This window comes from Achroia grisella, unplaced genomic scaffold (genome assembly GCF_030625045.1).
Source record: "Achroia grisella isolate CSIRO2021 unplaced genomic scaffold, CSIRO_AGI_Agris_v1 utg558, whole genome shotgun sequence".
Taxonomy (NCBI): domain Eukaryota; kingdom Metazoa; phylum Arthropoda; class Insecta; order Lepidoptera; family Pyralidae; genus Achroia; species Achroia grisella.
Window position 1 is genome coordinate 1,679,063 of NW_026712938.1, and position 18,852 is coordinate 1,697,914.

The window sequence follows — 18,852 nt, forward strand, 5'->3', positions numbered from 1 at the left end:
TAAAAATCTCTGTTTTTGTCTCTGATATGATCAATAAAATTAATAAAAAAAACGTTTCTACCATTAAAATCTGTATAGTTTTGCCATGATTTATACTCTAGTCATAATTACAGCATTGTGTCTGTTGCTATTATGTTAAAAGTGACATTATTAGTGGTTTGAATGTATTAAATTTTCCTTGGTATTTCTACCTCCAGAAATGTATAAATAGTTACATATATGAACTACTATCTACCTACCTATTTAAAACAGTATGTTCACTGTAATGACTCAAATGACTTGATTAATGTGTACGATTATTTCTTTTTTATGAGGCATAAACATTTAATATTGGCAACCCTGACTGTGTGTGACTTCCAAATCCATAAAAGTTTTTGTACTATTTTTTTATTTTTAGACATGTACTAACTCGTAATAAACATGACTCGAGTTAACTCGTTGTTGGTCGTTAACTTCGTTAATTCAGGTAACTCCGGTTAACTCGAGTTACCAGGAAAAAACAGTTTTATTTTAATATTTTTAATAATTCTAATATTTTTGGCCGCAGCTGGCCTTGAAAACTTCACCGAACCATAGGGGGCGAGTAGTAATGGCACTTTAAAGCCACGGAAGGACTTATGGAGCGCATGCATGGCTGCAGGTCAACTTCTCCTATTTGAGTGCTATTTTTTAACATGATTCAATAACGAACTCGTGTTTCTTACATATTTAAAATAAATCCGAGTATGTTTTACACTTTCGACATCTACTCACTGGCGATTCAAAAAAACAAGAAATTTCCTCTTAAGTCCCGGCAAATATAAAAATATACTACGGTATAATAAGCTAACGTTACTACTAGATGGGTCGTATGCTTATTTGCCACATACGTGGTATAAAAATTACAAAGTATTTAAAAATACCAAACAAATGACAACTGACAACCGCTAATTTAATCATTTTAAAGATGACTTAACCGGACAAATACAGGGAAAAATTATAACAATGAAATGATCGGAATACTTCATGATATACCGAAACACTCTTTCACTTGATTCGTTCATTTACCAGTTGAATTCTTCCAACTCAAGTTGGCAGAATTCAACTCGAGTTAACTCGAATTCAGCGTAAATCAAGGTAACTCGAATTGACACATCTCTAATTTTTTTATACTTGTCAAATTAAAAATAATTTCTTTTCGCATACTCATTTTTTATTCTTTATCTTTTATAATCCTATATAAATTATATTTGATGATTGAATGTATCACTATTAAAAATTAATAAAGTTTAAGCTACAGGCTAAGCTTTATTAAAGCCATGAATTCGCCAACACTTACTGCATCGCCAAAATTTAAAAATTTGAAATGCAATCTTACAAAACGTTCGCCCATAGAATTGAAAGAGAAAATGAGAAAGGTATGTAATTCAATTCCACCTGTCGATTATTTTGGATTTCCAACTGTTAACAAACCCACAGTTTTAATAATACTGCTTGCTTGGTTAGCCATATTTAGTGCCCAGAAGCCAAAACTTGGCATTTGAAATTTAATAAGAAATTAACATAAAATTGATATAATGCAAACAATTTCCTTACCTTTTCAATATACATCTTATAGATTAAAAGCATTACTGCCGTTAGCTTTTTATAGAGTAATTGTGGATGCTTTTATATTGCTTGAGGGTAGTGAAAATATACTTTTGATGCTATTAAATTAGAATAAAATATAAATATATGTTGGATAGATAATATTTTACAAGTATTTATATTCTACAAATACTTATAAAATTTACATTATTACATTAAAAGTGTTATTTGGTCATTATTAAGGGTATATTTTACAAAAACAATTTATGTACATTTGTTTTTTTACCAGTTGAGCAATAATACATGTATAAAAATATTATTACAGAATTATAGAGACAAAATACAAAATTGCCGCAACATGCTATTGACTAAGTTCCGTGGTGTACATATACATACTGAAATTCAGGACACTTTAGATAACATTTATAAAACTATGTTCAATTTTTCGGACACACATACAATTGAAGATGAAGAAATTGAAGTTCATGAAGAAGTGAAAAAAGAATTGATTCAAGAAGAATTCCAATGGTTTGTGTCTCGTCTCTAAACCCACTCACTTCAAGACCTTGTATACATTGGTATTATAGCAGATTAACATGCTCCAGGTTGTCTGTAAGAGATCGCTTTGAGCGATAAAGTTTCCTTTTGTTTTTATATTATTTATTTATTATTATTATCTTAATATAGATGTTCAGTCTGTCCTCCACATTATTAATGTTTTAATTCAAGAGTATGACTGTATATATGGGTGTTTTTATATAATATTTATAATGTATGTAATAACAAAGTAAATGTAATGCATTTGAACACTATGTGAATAATTTCTTTAGTATTGTTTATATTTTAAAGTTGTAAGCTTTTTATTATTTACAGGCTGTTGGAAGAATATGAGAAGGCACAAGCTGATACTGTGGACTGGTCCTTAGAACAGGAAAACAATGATCTGATTTGTCCAGTATGTCAAAAGTTCAACTGTACTCTACAGAATAAAATTCTGGCATGTTCAAACTGTCAAAGTACCATTAAAACAGAGAAATCTCTTGAGCAAATAAAATATCAAATCTTCAATATGCTAGAAAATCATAGTACAGCATGCAGTAATGAATTTCAATTTACTTTAGTTCCTGATTTAAATGAATCTCATAATATTTATCTTATTTGTGATAATTGTATGGAAATGCAAATGGTAGTATAATTCTAGAAATTATTTATGAATATCTAGCTGCTAATGTTCATAAAATAATGTGTGTGTGTGTTACTTAATTGTTAATTTAACTTAATATAGTTAATTTTGCATAGCAGAAGATTACATTACAAAATTAATAATATCTGGATTAAGATTTAAATTATAAATGTTTGAAAGTTTTACTGTTCATGTAACGTTATATTTCTGTAAACATTACTTATTGATAAAAAATGTGTATTAGGTAAAAAGTAGTAAACAAATGATTGAAATTATTATAGACAGATTATGAGCACTATACTACAAATTATTGCATTATGGTTGTAACTATTTGTAGTATTTTAGTCACATAACACTCTGTGTCAAACTGTACACAATTGCAGATTAACATGACTGTGATGTTGATTTTAATGTTAAGCCAAACTCTGTACAAAAATATCTGCACTGTACCAATAAATAATATAATAATTTATTTTTTATTCCTTTTCCCTATAGTGCATATTATAGAGGTACAACCAATTGCAATATAATAAATCTAGATAATAGTAGGTGCCATATTAATTCATAGCTTTATCTGTTGTCGTTTATAAATAAGAAATATACAAAGTCAGCAACTTACATTTATGTAAAATATAAATGGTAGGAACACCATTTATGTTTTACATAAGTCAAATGCATGTATGTAGTAAAAACCTACAAATTCGTGCCAAATGTTCGTGTTTTTCCCTCTATAGTTTTCACACTCGAACTCTTACCAGCTACCACCAATGAGTTATGCTATATATTAAAAGAAACGGCTTCAAAATCCGTTTCGTAAATTTAAAGATTTAAGCATACATAGGGACAGACAGCGACAGCGACTTTATTTTATACTATGTAATGATAATTATGCCTACTAGTAAATTAAATAGAAAGTATAGCTTTTATTATAAAGGCTGTACATTCCTGTTGTGTTTGAATATGCACTTTACTGTTATTTATTTATAATGATCTCGTTTGTAGGGGACACATGAGGAATAAATACTGTGAATTGAAACTCCAGTATACAAAATAAAAAATGACCTTTTAATTCAATTCATCAAGCATGGTAACAAGGTACATAATATATGTAAATTTATTATTTTGTCTGTGCAGACGAGGGACAGTCCTCGAGGTAATTTTAAAGCGGACTTTTTATTATTTCTAGAATATACGCGATACATATTTTAGTCCGTATCTGTTCGAGTAAGAAATATAAATAGAAAACAATACGACACACTATGGTAGACTGGAATTATTGTATACCAGCCTGAGATGTACAAAGCAATGAAAGTCCAAATTATATAACACTATACTACACACTACCGCACAAAGTAAAGTCACAAGCATATGTAAACACGTTGGTACATTGTCACAGTGGCAATAATGATACTACAAAGTTTTTACATATTAAGTAGCAATATTTTTAAATAAGGTACGAAACATCTTTACATACCATTATTATTATATGTATTACTCCCCTGACTGTACAATCCATGCTCTAATTTGCCATGTACTTATTCTACATAAATAGCAACTAACTAGAAAAACATAAATTACTAATAGTGTAACTGTTGTCAATCCAAAGGATTTCTATAGTGGATATCAATGGCGAAAAGTTGTGATGCTCTTCAATAGGTTAAATAGTGGGTTATCATATTGAATCAGTCGCAAGGCACCCGAAAATGAGCAATAACGGGGTACTACTTAACTTCAATCTATTCTCTAATGAACATGATGTCTCACATCTACCATTAGTTTCTATTCGTGTATGATACTCATTCAAATAGTGTAAGTAGATATTTTCATAATTTTTCTTCCATCATATATCAGAGTTATTATTGGTTTAATTGCCGAGTAATAATAATTATTAATAGCCATTTCAATTCATCCTCAGGATGTCGTAACATAGGACTAGAGGAAGAAGCACATCACACCACTGCAAGAGTAGAAAATCAAAAACACAACCCATATCAGACTGCTTTGACCAGCGTTGTAAACTAAGCCCTCTTATAGTGAGTGGATTTAATGGGTTGTTATGGTGTATTAGTGAGCGTTATAAATTATAATTCTAAGTATATAATTATGGTAAATTTATCCTAATTCGTGCTCTAATGCGACGGGCAGCTAAAGTACTTCGAGGACTAACCCTCGTCTGCGCAGGCCCTTATAGTCGGGGTTAGAACATTTTCTGTTACTGCGATTAATCCTACAAAAGATTAGACTAAACGGTAACTCGTATAAAATGTACATTAGTTATACGTAAGCAGTATAAAATAGTTTCATATTTCACAGACATTCATTTGAGAAAACTTTTATGTAGGTTTTATATGTAATTGCCAATGACAATTATACCATTACTCAGTCGATTAAGTATTTGTATCTGTATTTCAGAAAAGAAAACTACAACAATGTCTTAAATAATAATAAAGAAGACAAATCATTCCGTCGTAATGATTATAATTATTTTAAATTTATTACAATATATATTGATGTCTCATATTCCTTAATCCTGGCCACAAATTGATATATCCGTGTAAATTATTGCCTTTAATCATACATTTATCAATAGCATCATCTATCGTACTCAAGTGTTGACGTTATAATGTAACCAATAGGTCTCATACCCATTTCAATTGTACATATGGTTACTGAACAAGTTTGCTTGATAGCGAGCGCGGAACTCCTAAATTATCAACATGTTTTTTTCTTTGATTCATATAAATAGGTACCAGTAATTGCACCTATCATTCATATGCCTGATATTTAAATTTACCTATTTTATTTATATAAATATTTATATCAATTACTGATATATAACTTGCAGTATAGTTTTGTATAGGAAGAACGGAGATTTAATAAGTTAACATATAATAATGTATTCGATATATATCACTAAAACACATTAAATTGAATCTAAAAAAATATGTTATTGTCTGTGTGATTATCGCTCTAACTGCACCGGATACAATAGGTAAGTAGTCAATACGACTTGCGATAATAGAGTACATGTTATTCTTATGACTCTTGGTCGGTTCTTCAAGGCCATACATTAAGAATAGTTACCTGTTTACTAATTTATTATAACAATAATACAGTGCAAGCTAGGTGTTACTTAGAAAAAAATATTATAACAATATTTCATTAAGTATTATTAAACATCAAACTGGTTATGAATATTATCTAAAAAAAAAATATAACAATTATTTAGAAATATATTATTTTATTAGATTTAAAATTGTTATTGACATCAGAACGTTAGGAACAGGAGCTAAAGTTAGCTACTATTTGCCATAGTTTGTAATTAAGAACTATTTTAACATTATTCATTAGCTACAAATATAATGTTAGAACGATGCATTGATATTACAATGAAATTGATAATACAATGTAATTATTATTATCGAATAATATAATAATTATAACAGTAACTTAATTCAGATTTCTACCAGTATTTTTTTTCCATGTGTACTTATTGTTGTTGTACTTATTTAATTGAACTTAATTATTGACAGCATTGTGTCAGCTATAATTCTATTAAAAAATCTCAACGTTCTCATACCAATACTATTTTATGTAATAAATAATATAGAATCGTTTCATCATTATATTTCAATATTATATACATATATGTACCCAAATACATGAAAATTAATAAATATATTTGTATATTTGTGTTGGGATTAATTAGAAATAATTACATTTGTATACAAGTTTTGTCACTGCATATATATCATAAACCCGTTCTAGCAGTATTTTGGTGAACAAATATTAATCAAGGTTCATTCCATTGTATATATTTTAAAAATTATATGAAAAATCTATAAGTAACAAAAGAGAAACAAATGTATAATGAAAGAATTTTGGAAAACATTAATTTCATATAAGTTATACCCGGCCGGGCAAAATGTATTTCTGTCATATTATCTCTTTTATTCTTACACATCAGTGACGCAAAATACATTTTCACTAAACATTCAACAAAGGTCAGTCTTTCAATAAAATTATAAAGGAAATTCTGACGAAAATCTTACTGCAATGGAGGAGGGTTTCTCTCAACATGGATGTCAATCAAGATGTATTACTTTAGAGAGCCAAATTCAGCTAATATACGACATTTTTCGGATTATATAGGTCTTCGTATAATGCTAAGTGTTTAAAGGTTGGCAACCCTGTTTCTCAACACACCACTACCATGACGTTGTATAGGAGGCGGGAACTGCAAAATATGGTAGACTTGCACCAAAATCTCGCAATCATACATTAACTACAAATATCGCGACACTTTTGTGTTGAACGCCCGCCCTTAAGGCACACCTTAACGTATTATATTAGTTTGCGAGTCCTCGTTACGGATAAGAATCGTGAAAGTGCAACTTAAAAAAACAGAACATTTTCTCTTATTTGTTATATAGTACTGATATTGTCCCTGCATAAGCCAAGGAAATATCCCGGTAGATCCTACGCAATATTTATGTAATGCTCATCTACGTATTGTGGAATAAGTTAATGTCCACTTTAACTAAAAAAAAAGAAGAGCTGTAATCTAAGACTGCACCACAAATTAACAGCCGTCATACATTTACTGAAGCCATTTTCTTGTTGTGGTATTTTCTTTATATATATTTGTGATAGGTTGTATATATGAAGAGAGTATATTAATATAAACAAAAAAAAACATAATATCCTTATATTGGCAATGAAATCACAAGACAATTTAATAGAACATAAAGTAAAATTATGTGAAAACCCACAAAAATAAGAGAACATATAATATATATTGTTAGAATGAGATAAGCTAACTGCTATTTATCAAAGTTAAATCAACATGGACGAATTTTATATATAATTAGATATCACCATGGCATAATACTACTATGTTGAACTTACACTGCAACACATGTAAACAAACCAGAAAAATAACCATCTCTATATTTTCAACTTCTTACTTAAATGTGACATTCATTGCAATTCAATTAGTTTGTTTATATTATTCCGTTAATTTTGTTAAACATGACCATCGCGCTCTCCGTCAACTATCACATTCACGAAAATACAAAATTTGGAGTACTTATATTTTTTGTGGGAGCTATATGACGTAAAGTGCACATATTTAGAGCCATTGTCTATTAGTTTACATTGCGTTTCAGTGAAACTTAACACAGTATTGCTCTGATAAACTAGGTGTAGTCGAGCTTAAGCACATATACATATATTGCTTGTTCATATTCTTTACTTAAAACTGGTAACAAATAGTGTCAGCAGTTCCCACTCATTCCTGTTGTAAGATTACATAGTTTTCTATTATTCAATATCATCATAGTAAAACAGTAAAATTAACATTTACATAGGTAAACATTTATCTAAACTTTATAGATAGATTGGACAAATGATTTATACAATACAGTTTAATTCCTGATTTTTATGAACCACAACACTTATATTTTATGCGGATTATGTCGCGATATATTTAGAAACTGCATTTTAAAATTATAATTACAATATAAAATTATCGATTCATCATCACTAGTACAAATATAATTATTAAAACATATAATAGATAATTTTCAACAACCAAATAAGATCCGACATAAATATTACATATAATAACAGTAATTATGAATTAAACTAAAATATTAATATCAGATATAGCTCTGCACTGCATCTTCAATTAATTAGCACACAATACTCATCAATTTCTCAGTTTGGTACGGAGTACTAGTTACAATATTATAAGTATATACTATACTAGAAAGAGCGCAGCCGCACACTAAAAACAGTCCTTAATAATATAATATAAGGTATAATATACTATTACATAACGAGTGCATATAGTTATATATGTTATCAAATATTTACAGTATATTTCCATTAGTCTGTTAACAATGGAAGAATACTATAACTATATAAAAAAATAATATGCAATTTATAGACATTTAGTTTGTTTTTTTTATAGGAATAGACATCTCTGTCTCCGCTAGTGTGCGGCTGTATGCTATTAATGGATGAGGCTCACTGGATCAACGGTTTCATGGTACAACACCAATAATTAAAATGCAGTCGGATTTTCCAATAGACCTTCGTAACACAAATCCTCCAGCTCTAGTATTCACTAAGTTTAATAACATCATCATTAAACAAGGTTACTTGATTCTCCTATAGACTACATCTATCATTATTATATGTTACAAACAACTAACATTAATATGTTAGCAAATCTTTGATAAATATTTACGGATAAGTTAAACATAAAGCCGCTGACCCGGTCACCAAGTTAATTAACAATAATTATCCTAGATACGGTACTTACTATATAGGTAGACCTTGAACGTCCATAAGGTCTTCCTGTTGAGCATGCGAGTGCTGGTTGGCGGTGGATGGGGGCGGTCCCCCAAAAGTATGGTGGTGGTGAGGCCGCGGGCGTCGCGGTGACCGGGCTGTGATAACGCGAGGCTTATGGATTTCGTCCATCACAGAGGGCGCCACGTATGTGAAACCCTGCGCAATCATATGCATATGTTAAACTAAATGAAAACTTTTGTATACTGTAATGTAATTAGTATTGTAAATAATATAATATCTACGTATTATTTAGAATCGAAATAATACGTAGAATCGAAAATAAATAGAATCGACGGGCTTTTTTTACTACAGATTGCATGTTTTATTGAAATATGTATCTTTTTCGTCGTGCAAAGTATGCAGCATTGAACAAAGCCGAATCTTCTGGTTGTAGATAATTTTTTGTATGAGAACATTAATTAAGGTTATAGGTATACAAACATAGTAAAATTAAAATAAAAAAACCTCTTAGCAATGGAACCGCAATTGTCCAATAGAGAAAATATTGTACTTTATTTATTAAGAACCTATTCAAATTTATCAGAGTCCAAACCATAAGTTAGTTTAATGATATATGGTTTAAAATAGTATTATTTAACATTTGCAAGTAATTAATTACTTTAATTGAAATGAAATAATATATTACCTGAAACATTAAATTGGCACTTTCGCTAAGAGTATATTCATCTGGTGAATCAATGGGCGTTTGTAGCGTGAATCTCGTATCAAACTGTGAAACATCATCTTCACTTGCCTGGAATTTATAAATATTACAAGTGAGTGAATATGACTTCCGAAAAGCTGACTTCCGTACGATGTGTATCTTATAATACACAACCTAATTACAAAACCGCATGATAAAGAATTCTTTATACTTCATCATATTTTTATCCCACACTTTATTTCTGTATGCTCATGAATTATTTTAACTTTACATATGCGTACAATAATCCGATTAAGTTTTGTGATAACTATAGGATTACACGATATTATTGAATGTTAATATAATCAATAATAAATAAGTAAATATCCACCGTCCAGTGTCAGCGCCATTGAATCTCATATGAGGAACTTGTATTATAAGTACTAGATAATGGATAGACATTAAACATACTTAATTCATTTTTAACACATATACACAAATAATATAAACCAATACAACATAATCATGAATGTTTAAATATTGCGCGGGGTTGTTAAAGTTTCAAATCTGCAACCTTGGGTTGTTCAGTACCTATGCTTATCCTTTAAGGCACATTTACACGGACAGCCCATTATTTATTATTCAAAATGGATTCAAATATTTTATTATATAAATAAAAGAACAGTAATAATTTCATCACAAATAAGCTGTTATGTTTTGACAAAATTAATGTGAGACCCACTCGAGAGCAAGCATGAGTAATTTCAAAATTGATCTCACGCGCCACGTTGAAATTACTAAAACTATCATGAATGATATTTATTATTTTAGAATTCAGTTTAGGCAACTATCGCATAAAACATACAGGCATAAAAATACAGTAGAATTAAGAATCAACTCTTGATTATTTTTTGTCCTTATTTATAAATCGTAATTTAATTGAACAAATCAGCAATACCGATCTGATATACAAAAGACTCAGATTACTATTACATATTTACTACACTTACCAATCTGGGTTTTATTGGTGGTTCTAATCTGCGTGCAAACACATCATCCCACTGAACATGTTTGAAAAATGCATGATTTCGTACTGCAGTTGCACCAGCTGCTCCTAGACGCTGAGTCTCAGACCGCTTCATAAGACGGCGTATCAAATCGCGGGCATCTTGTGTGAGGTAAGCAGGCAGCATTAATTTTCCCTTAAGTATTTTTTCTATAGTTTTTGTACGATTATCACCAGTGAACGGGGGCTGAAAGACGAAACGTTTTTTTATGTAATTACAATAGCAAGCTGACGCTGAGCTGACATATCTAATGGAAAGTGGAAGCCATCGCCTGTATGGCCATCACCACGAACATCTTGTCATGACCGTGCATGCTGGCTCATGTTTTACCATCTCTGCGAACTAAGATGTCTTGCGCCCGTACCCTGGAATTTCACTGGCAAAACCCTCACACTAACCGAATCACAGCTTACAAAGCCAGCTAATATCTTAAATAAATCAACAGAAAAACCCTGCGTGAGTTTAGAGTTTAGACTTATACAAACGATTTTATACAAAGTCTGGTGATGTGAATGTATACTTTTTAAGTACCTAACCATAAAGTACTATAAGTTACTCATTAAATTTTATTAACTTATTCATAAATATATAAAAAATCACATACTTGACCAATAAGCATGTCGTACATCAAGGCACCCAAACTCCACCAATCAACAGCTTTTCCATGGCCACTTCTTGTTAATATTTCCGGTGCCCTACAATAATAAAAATATATTATTAAGTAAGGATTATTAAAGTAAATTTGACCATAACAGTCCATTAGTTGATCCTTCAATGGTCGCTAATTCGAACTTTTCTCAACACAAACATTTGTATACATGAACACCACTTTTTACTGGATATATATAAATAACCAGTCTGCGTAACATCGTCGGCGTCACCTAACAGAGAGAGAAAGATAATATAATAAGAGAAGAAAAAAATTTTTTTACTACTTTTTGCATCATGTTTTTTTTATTGATGCTCTTATTGATCGTGGCGTGATATGTTGTAGCCTACAGCTTTCTTAGATAAATGGGCTATAATATGGTTAAAACCAAAAAAACTCAACTCAACATAGTAGCTTTTAAGGTTAGTGTGTTTAATCAAATAAACAAGCCCTTCACCATTACAATATTACTAGATTTAGATTTCAGTGGTCAACACCATTGAATACGTCACTTATTTAAATATAAAATATTATTATATAGTTATGGCCACTTACATATATTCAATTGTACCGCAGAATGTGTGTGTTACAATTCCTTCTTGAATGTGTTCCTTACATAAACCAAAGTCTGTGAGTTTAACATGCCCTTGTGCATCCAATAACACATTTTCTGGTTTCAAATCGCGATAAATTATACCTAGGCTATGTAAGTGTTCAAGTGCTAGAATAATTTCAGACAAATAGAAGCTGCAACAAAAAATACACATATTAAACATATATATAACACACATTACAGCTATTTTTAATACTAATAAATTTCAGGATGTACAATTAATGATGAATGACCTAAATTATAATTTTACCAATGACTTCAAAAATATTTGCTTGAATTTGTTACCCTCAGGGGTACCACTTCTCTTTTAAATTATTTATAACATGTCGACAGTATTGACAATATGCTACCATATATTTTTATTTGAGTACTTACCACGCAGTATCTTCAAGGAATATGCCTTCTCTTTCAAGATGCATGAACAGTTCCCCACCACTCAAATATTCTAATATTAAGTATAATTTACCACCAGTTTGGAAAGCATAAACCAATTCCACTATGAAAGGGTGCTGGAAACAAAAAAGTGTAGAGATTGTAATACATATTACTATTGTAAATATTGGCCCAATCAGAAACAATATTTTATTTACAAGTCATTAAAAATTATGAGTAATTTGATATTTTTAGATATTAGCTTATATCTAAGGTTAAGTGGCATGTCATGTTAAAGAAATTTGTTTGTACATTTCAGATAATCATTTTATTTTGATACAGCATAGATTTCAATTTATATTTGGTATATCAAATAATTAATGAACAAATCACCTTAACAGCTTCTAATATATTTCTTTCAGCCTTAGTATGTGCAGTATCTTTCTGATTACGAACTATTGATGCCTTTTTAAGAACTTTCATAGCAAAGTGAGCTCCAGCATCTGCTCCTGTAATCTTGCGAACTTGAAATACTTTCCCATAACCACCTTTTCCTAAAACTTTCCTTAATTCAAAATCTTGTGGGCCGAGACGTTTGCACTGTCCCGGATTAACTGTGTCCTCCGACAGCTGTATGGTTTCAGAACCTTCTAATCTGAAAAGTTAAGGATAATATAAGTGATAGTATAGTCAAATTCTTTTCAAAACTCTATGCATTTAGATAAAAATATAAGGTACACTTACTCAACAATACTATTAACATGTAACTCTGGGTCACAATCCACCTGCAAAATAATATAATTATAATAAGTTTGTTAAAAACAAACAACAAAACAGTATGCATATACAGTTCCTGGTAACTTAAATGTTTAATTAAAAAATTTGAAGTCACAAACACAACACTTATCCTTTGTCATTTTAAATGTTAATACTAAATTGACTATAAAAAATATAGTTATGTTTCACTTTGTAAAATATAATTTGGATTTTACTCCTATTATTTTTAGAAATTATGTGTTATTAATCTACAATATACAAACACAAAACTATGCAATTTAAACATTACAATATAACTACAACTGGTGGATGATTCCCAGTACCAGTATAAATAATGTAATTATAACATTACTAAAATTTCTAGTATGTGTAGTATGTAATATATTATACATATATTTATTAAAAAAAAAAACAATTATTAATTTATTTATTGTTTTATTATGGAATGTTACAAATACTAGTATAATATTAGAATTATTAACAATTTGAACATAGTTCCGATTTTCACATGGATCACCAAATTTTTCAATTTATTTCTAAATTATTGACTTTCCTATACTCATAATTCTGATTGTGTATATATATGGAATGGAATCTTAACTTGAAAAACCAAAGTTTATTTGAGATGCTTCTAATTCAAAAATTCATAATCTTATGAATTCATAACAGTTATAAAATAGTTTTTTGGTAATAATTCTGCTTTCTTCCGTTGTATATTCTCAGATTAGTTCTTTCTAGGGCTTTCTTTATTTTTCATGTTTTATACCGAAAATCACAATTGTGCACATATTTTGGTTACTTTTCTAACATATGACCAACTTGTCTTTTCAACAGATACAATTTAACTGAAAATTTTGCTTTTACAATATAGTCTTACTTAGTCATGTCAATTCTTTTCTTTTAATGATTAGAATTCTTCAAAATGAATGCACCTAATTTGCTCTGAAGTTCCATGTTATCTAAATTTTACAGAATATTTTTCTGAAATTAGTTTCCTGAAATTTCAACAGAATACTAGAATTTCAAGTCTTGAGTAAAGTTGGATCCCGTAACTAACGCTGGTCACACACACCCTTGTCATTTGATTGTCAAATATATCTACTCTTGTTGCTAGTTTGTTTCATAACAAACTGTTCATATTAAGTAAGGATAGGTCTATGTAGAATAATTTAAATATTTGTGTTTAATTTTAAGAAATCAAATTTCTATGTGTGTGAAAATTTCTAAAATCAATATTCTTATTTTTGTTCCCAAATTCAATATCATTCGAAATCAGAATGGTTTCAGATTTCGCAATTAGTCTTTTGAAAAAAATATATGATATACAGTTTAATAATCAGTTCAAACCACTGTTTACTCTATTCAGAACCACACTAGAGAATTCTTTGCACATATAACAGTAAGAAATCTGTAGTATTTGTCTTTCGTTCTATATACCATCCATCAGATTCAACATTGGTTCTGATGATCTTTCTTTCATTTCTGATGATTGTTTCTGAATCTTGCCTTGTCTTCTTCAACACCAACAAAAGTAAATTTCACATCAGTTACAGCCAAATCTATGGACAACATTCTAAAACAATAATTTTAGATTATAAAAAAGGTTTCACAACAAAAGCATTAATAAATATAATGAAAAAATTGTATTATCTAATACTGAAACAAATACAGTAATTCCCCCTATAACAGGTACTCTTATAATGCATTTTCATATTATGTGGATTAATAATGCGAGGATTTCTCATATTACATTTCTGTACTGTAAAATGTATAATGATAGGTTCATGCTGATTTGTATTATACAGTTCATAATTAGTTTCTTTACTTTATATACATAAGGTTTTTATTTAGAATGTTCATAGTTTAGTTTTGATTTTAATAAAACTTAAATATTTTGTTCGTATATATATTGTATCCTATATATACAATTTAATTCCCCTTTAGCTTCTTGAAAAATTAAATGTGAATAATTTATATGTAAAATGTTATATGGGGTCGTAAAAACAAGTTATACAGAAATACTACTGCAACATGTTTTCCTATAAAAACTATGTACATATAAAACAAAAGTACTTACAATATCTACACACTAGGGATACTTTGGTACCTCATATTACTCCTAGATAAACAGGCGATTGATGAAATACAAAAGCTTGATCAAACATTATGATGAATCTGTATTCATAACACAGAATTCCACAAACAATAAACCGTGTTGGGATGGATATGCTGCACCCCATGTACGATACAAAAGTTCCAAAATAAATTCCAATTTATATTTATGGTAATTACATATAAAACGAAAATTACCATACAAATTCATTATAACTTCCAATAAAAATACCATTATATTTATCAGGTTTTAGGTTAGAATTAACAACATAATTTAACTTTTCATTACTTTAAATAAAAATACCTCATCTATTTCGATAATGTCGTCTTCGTCTGAATCTCCAACTGTAACACTATCCACATCTAAATCTAAATCGAAAACACCTGCCATATACGATGACATTTCAAGAATATCACATCAGCAAATGCACTCAGTTAGGTACGGAGTCTCAAAATGTGTATTAATACGATAATTAATGTTGTGTCAGTTAGACTTTGTATTCCAAAATGAAAAAATATTAAAATCAACAATTGAACTGAGGCATGCGATTATGTCACGAAACACATAAAAATATTCAGGAACGACAGTGTGGTGATAAAAATTCGAAAATTGTAATTAAAATTTGGATATGGTAGAAATAATACAGTTAGGGTTGCCATATCAAATATTTAATTTCAACTCTGAAACAATCCTGAAGATTCCATGGATGTTTCTCTGTAATTTTTTTATTTAATTGACTCAATTAGTAATAGTCGCTTAACATTGTACATGCACAAATTGTTTCTGTAATTAATGGAAATATGTCTTGCCGTCTTCCTCCAATAGAATTAATGTCAAGGTCAAATCAAGTCTCAATTATTTGTTTGGTTTATAAAATGTAGTGTATGCCACACTTATAGCATATTACTATTTTGATCATTTATCTTCTTGAATTCAACAATTAATAGTTTGATAATTTGTAGTAATATCCCTGTGTGATTTGTAAAGGAGTTTCAAAATAAAAACTGAAAGTAAATTCATGCCTACCTAAACATATTTAATAAGTAAATAATATAATATTTTTTTTTAATCAATATATTTATAAAATTTATAATTAAAACGAATATCATCTACATATTCAACTCTCCTTAGAATTATTTTCAACCATTGAAATTTTATTAATATAATGGCAAACTTAATTAATGAAAGAGAATGCCTTATAGTAATGTCACATTCCCGAATTACCTTTTATGATAAGTATATATACTTGAAACTAAAACTTTATATCGTAGAGATAAGAATCATATTTAAGCCTGTACAGAACTGCAAGCTTCTAATTCATGTACTTCATCTACTGTATTGTAGAATGGATGACAACTTTTGAGTAGTATATTCTTTGGATGACAATTTAACAATAATAAATATTGTTGATCTGTGCCAGTCTGTGCACTATTACGATGGAAAGGGTGTAAACATGAATTACTAATAGTTATAATATATACTTTCGTTACTTTTATACTTTTGAAGTGTGACTGAGAGTATAATAATTAATACAGGTTTATAGTAAATTAAGCCTTATATATAAAATGTGATAATAGTATTCCTTGTAGTAGTAATTTTATAGTTTTCGAAACCTTTCAATGGCTAGTGACAGCGAAAAAAGTTCTTGTAATATCTCCGATGATTCCTTGAAGAGTAATATGAAACATGGAAATGCAAGAAATATCGGTAAGCATTCTTCTATATACTAACCAGTATAATTATTGTATAATATAACTCATAACCTAGCTTTGTTTTGTTGTAATAATCAGTTTATTAAAAATTGTTTACTCCCTTGCATTACAGTATAATCAACCACAACGGTAAACAATTTAATCTAAATTTTTTTTTGCTTTCATGTTTAATGTTCTCATTTTCAATGTTTCCTCTGTTACATTGCTTATTTGTAGGTAATACCATGAAGATATAATAAAATATACATTTTAATTTACTAACTTATCTTCTGAGAAATCTTACTGTTGACTTACAATTTGCCTTAATTGTAAGTTGTAAGTAAAAAAGTGTTTTTTGATCACAAAGTAATTGTTGAAAATAAATATTGACATTTATTCTGCATGAATTTTTATACTAAACAGTGCCATAATGATGGACACTAAGATTAAACAAAAAAGTGCTAGTAATTAAAATATGTTTTTTATAGAGATGAACTAGCAGATTGGTTGGATACCGGATACAGGATATTCAGCCAACCATGTGACTGAATAGCCAGATATCCGGCGGAACTTAGCTAACTAATAAATTAATTTTCTTTCTATGACAGTCATTTACTATTGAGTGATTAAAATTTTAAACTAACTAATTTTTATCCTTAAGTAATACTAAGACTAACTAAATAAAGCAAATAATTATTAAAAAAAAATATTTTTATTACCCAGATTTTTTTTTTAATATGGCCGATGCCTATCCAGCCAAATAATAATTATCCAGTATTTGGTCGGTTAGTATTAAGGCCGTTGGATAGGCCGGATACCAGATAGTTACTGGATATCAATTTCATCTCTAGTCTTTTGCCTCTAATTTGTAGAGAACTTACTTTAATAAAATCAACATTTTAGCAAATGGGTTTAATAGTTAGTAGGTAGTTAAAAACCTAAAAATATATTATTTTTAGTATTTTTTTAACTAAGCAATTAGTTAGTAACAGTCAGTTAGTAATTGTCTATTACTAACTTGACTGTTACCAAACTCTGACATTAACATAGTTATCAATTTTTGTTTCTTAATTAATTTAAAGGGATATTGGAATATTAAGAAATACCAAAAAAGAATATGAAGCAATTTTTTTCTTTATTGGCAATGGGCTTGTGTTGCCTTATATGCAAATATTGCAAATTTTTATTAAATTAGGAATTTCATATGAAATTAAGCATACATTCTAAAACAGATGGGTTAAATGACAAATTTCCCATCCTTAGAATATATTTAAAAATATCATAAGCGGCAGTCACATATTTAAGCTTGTAGTTAAAATAAATTGAATTTACATAAGTATTGGAAAAGTTCAAAAAGAAAACAGCATTTTCTTTTAAATATAATTAACTGAACCTACAATCATAAAGCATCACTGAAACCTAATGTATAAAATCTTATTTTTTGTCAATTCTCAGAAGGAATAAAATTTATGACATTTATAAATTGCTCTTTAGGGATAAAATATTCATTAACCTTATGATGATTATGAGTTAATGAGCATTTTATACCTGAAAAACCTTACAGGAAAAACAGTGCCTTGTAGAAAGTACATGGTCTAGTGGTTTATTATCCCAAAGTACCTGATTTTGATTCTAACTGACAGTAATAACTTATTCTCTCCATTTATATTTCCAGTATTAGAAATATTAATAACAATCCAAATATCCTATCCAATCTAATAATCCTACCATGCATAGTGTGTGTGCCATGTAGATATGGTGGTAGGGTGAGCTTATGTTGGTTTCATTATGACATTAATAATTAGGAGTCTCTTACTA

The 18,852-nt window shown here is 29.1% G+C and overlaps 3 protein-coding genes across 6 annotated transcripts in view; 2 read left to right on the top strand and 1 right to left on the bottom strand.

Moving 5' to 3' along the window:
- Positions 1 to 1,149: 1,149 nt before the first annotated feature.
- On the top strand, positions 1,150 to 5,348 carry LOC131848499 (RPA-interacting protein-like). Its single transcript, XM_059198388.1, has 3 exons — positions 1,150 to 1,397; positions 1,892 to 2,094; positions 2,440 to 5,348. The coding sequence occupies exons 1-3, from the start codon at positions 1,299 to 1,301 to the stop codon at positions 2,759 to 2,761; spliced, it is 624 nt and encodes a 207-aa protein (XP_059054371.1). The 5' UTR covers positions 1,150 to 1,298; the 3' UTR covers positions 2,762 to 5,348.
- A 2,475-nt stretch (positions 5,349 to 7,823) lies between these two features.
- LOC131848498 (ribosomal protein S6 kinase beta-2) lies at positions 7,824 to 15,963 on the bottom strand. The gene is made up of 9 exons (XM_059198387.1): positions 15,647 to 15,963; positions 13,198 to 13,238; positions 12,847 to 13,108; positions 12,457 to 12,590; positions 12,024 to 12,215; positions 11,424 to 11,514; positions 10,763 to 11,005; positions 9,756 to 9,863; positions 7,824 to 9,265 (listed from the first exon to the last, which is right to left on the bottom strand). The coding sequence occupies exons 1-9, from the start codon at positions 15,743 to 15,745 to the stop codon at positions 9,077 to 9,079; spliced, it is 1,359 nt and encodes a 452-aa protein (XP_059054370.1). The 5' UTR covers positions 15,746 to 15,963; the 3' UTR covers positions 7,824 to 9,076.
- An 814-nt stretch (positions 15,964 to 16,777) lies between these two features.
- The window catches only part of LOC131848442 (phosphatase and actin regulator 3), a 56,193-nt gene continuing 54,118 nt past the window's right edge, over positions 16,778 to 18,852 (top strand). For all 4 annotated transcript variants that reach the window (XM_059198301.1, XM_059198302.1, XM_059198303.1 and 1 more), the window contains exon 1: positions 16,778 to 17,050. In XM_059198301.1, the coding sequence (XP_059054284.1) occupies positions 16,963 to 17,050 (88 nt within the window). In that variant the 5' untranslated portion in view covers positions 16,778 to 16,962. The remainder of the gene's footprint in view (positions 17,051 to 18,852) is intronic.

Excerpts from the sequence above, each read along its gene's own strand:
- LOC131848499 (XM_059198388.1), top strand. The coding sequence starts at position 1,299 with ATGAATTCGCCAACACTTACTGCATCGCCAAAATTTAAAAATTTGAAA. Across the intron at positions 1,398-1,891 it reads TGAAAGAGAAAATGAGAAAG|AATTATAGAGACAAAATACA; the intron begins GTATGTAATTCA and ends ATATTATTACAG. Across the intron at positions 2,095-2,439 it reads ATTCAAGAAGAATTCCAATG|GCTGTTGGAAGAATATGAGA; the intron begins GTTTGTGTCTCG and ends TATTATTTACAG.
- LOC131848498 (XM_059198387.1), bottom strand. The coding sequence starts at position 15,745 with ATGTCATCGTATATGGCAGGTGTTTTCGATTTAGATTTAGATGTGGAT. Across the intron at positions 11,515-12,023 it reads TGCGGTACAATTGAATATAT|GGCACCGGAAATATTAACAA; the intron begins GTAAGTGGCCAT and ends TTATTATTGTAG. Across the intron at positions 9,864-10,762 it reads CACCAATAAAACCCAGATTG|GCAAGTGAAGATGATGTTTC; the intron begins GTAAGTGTAGTA and ends TATAAATTCCAG.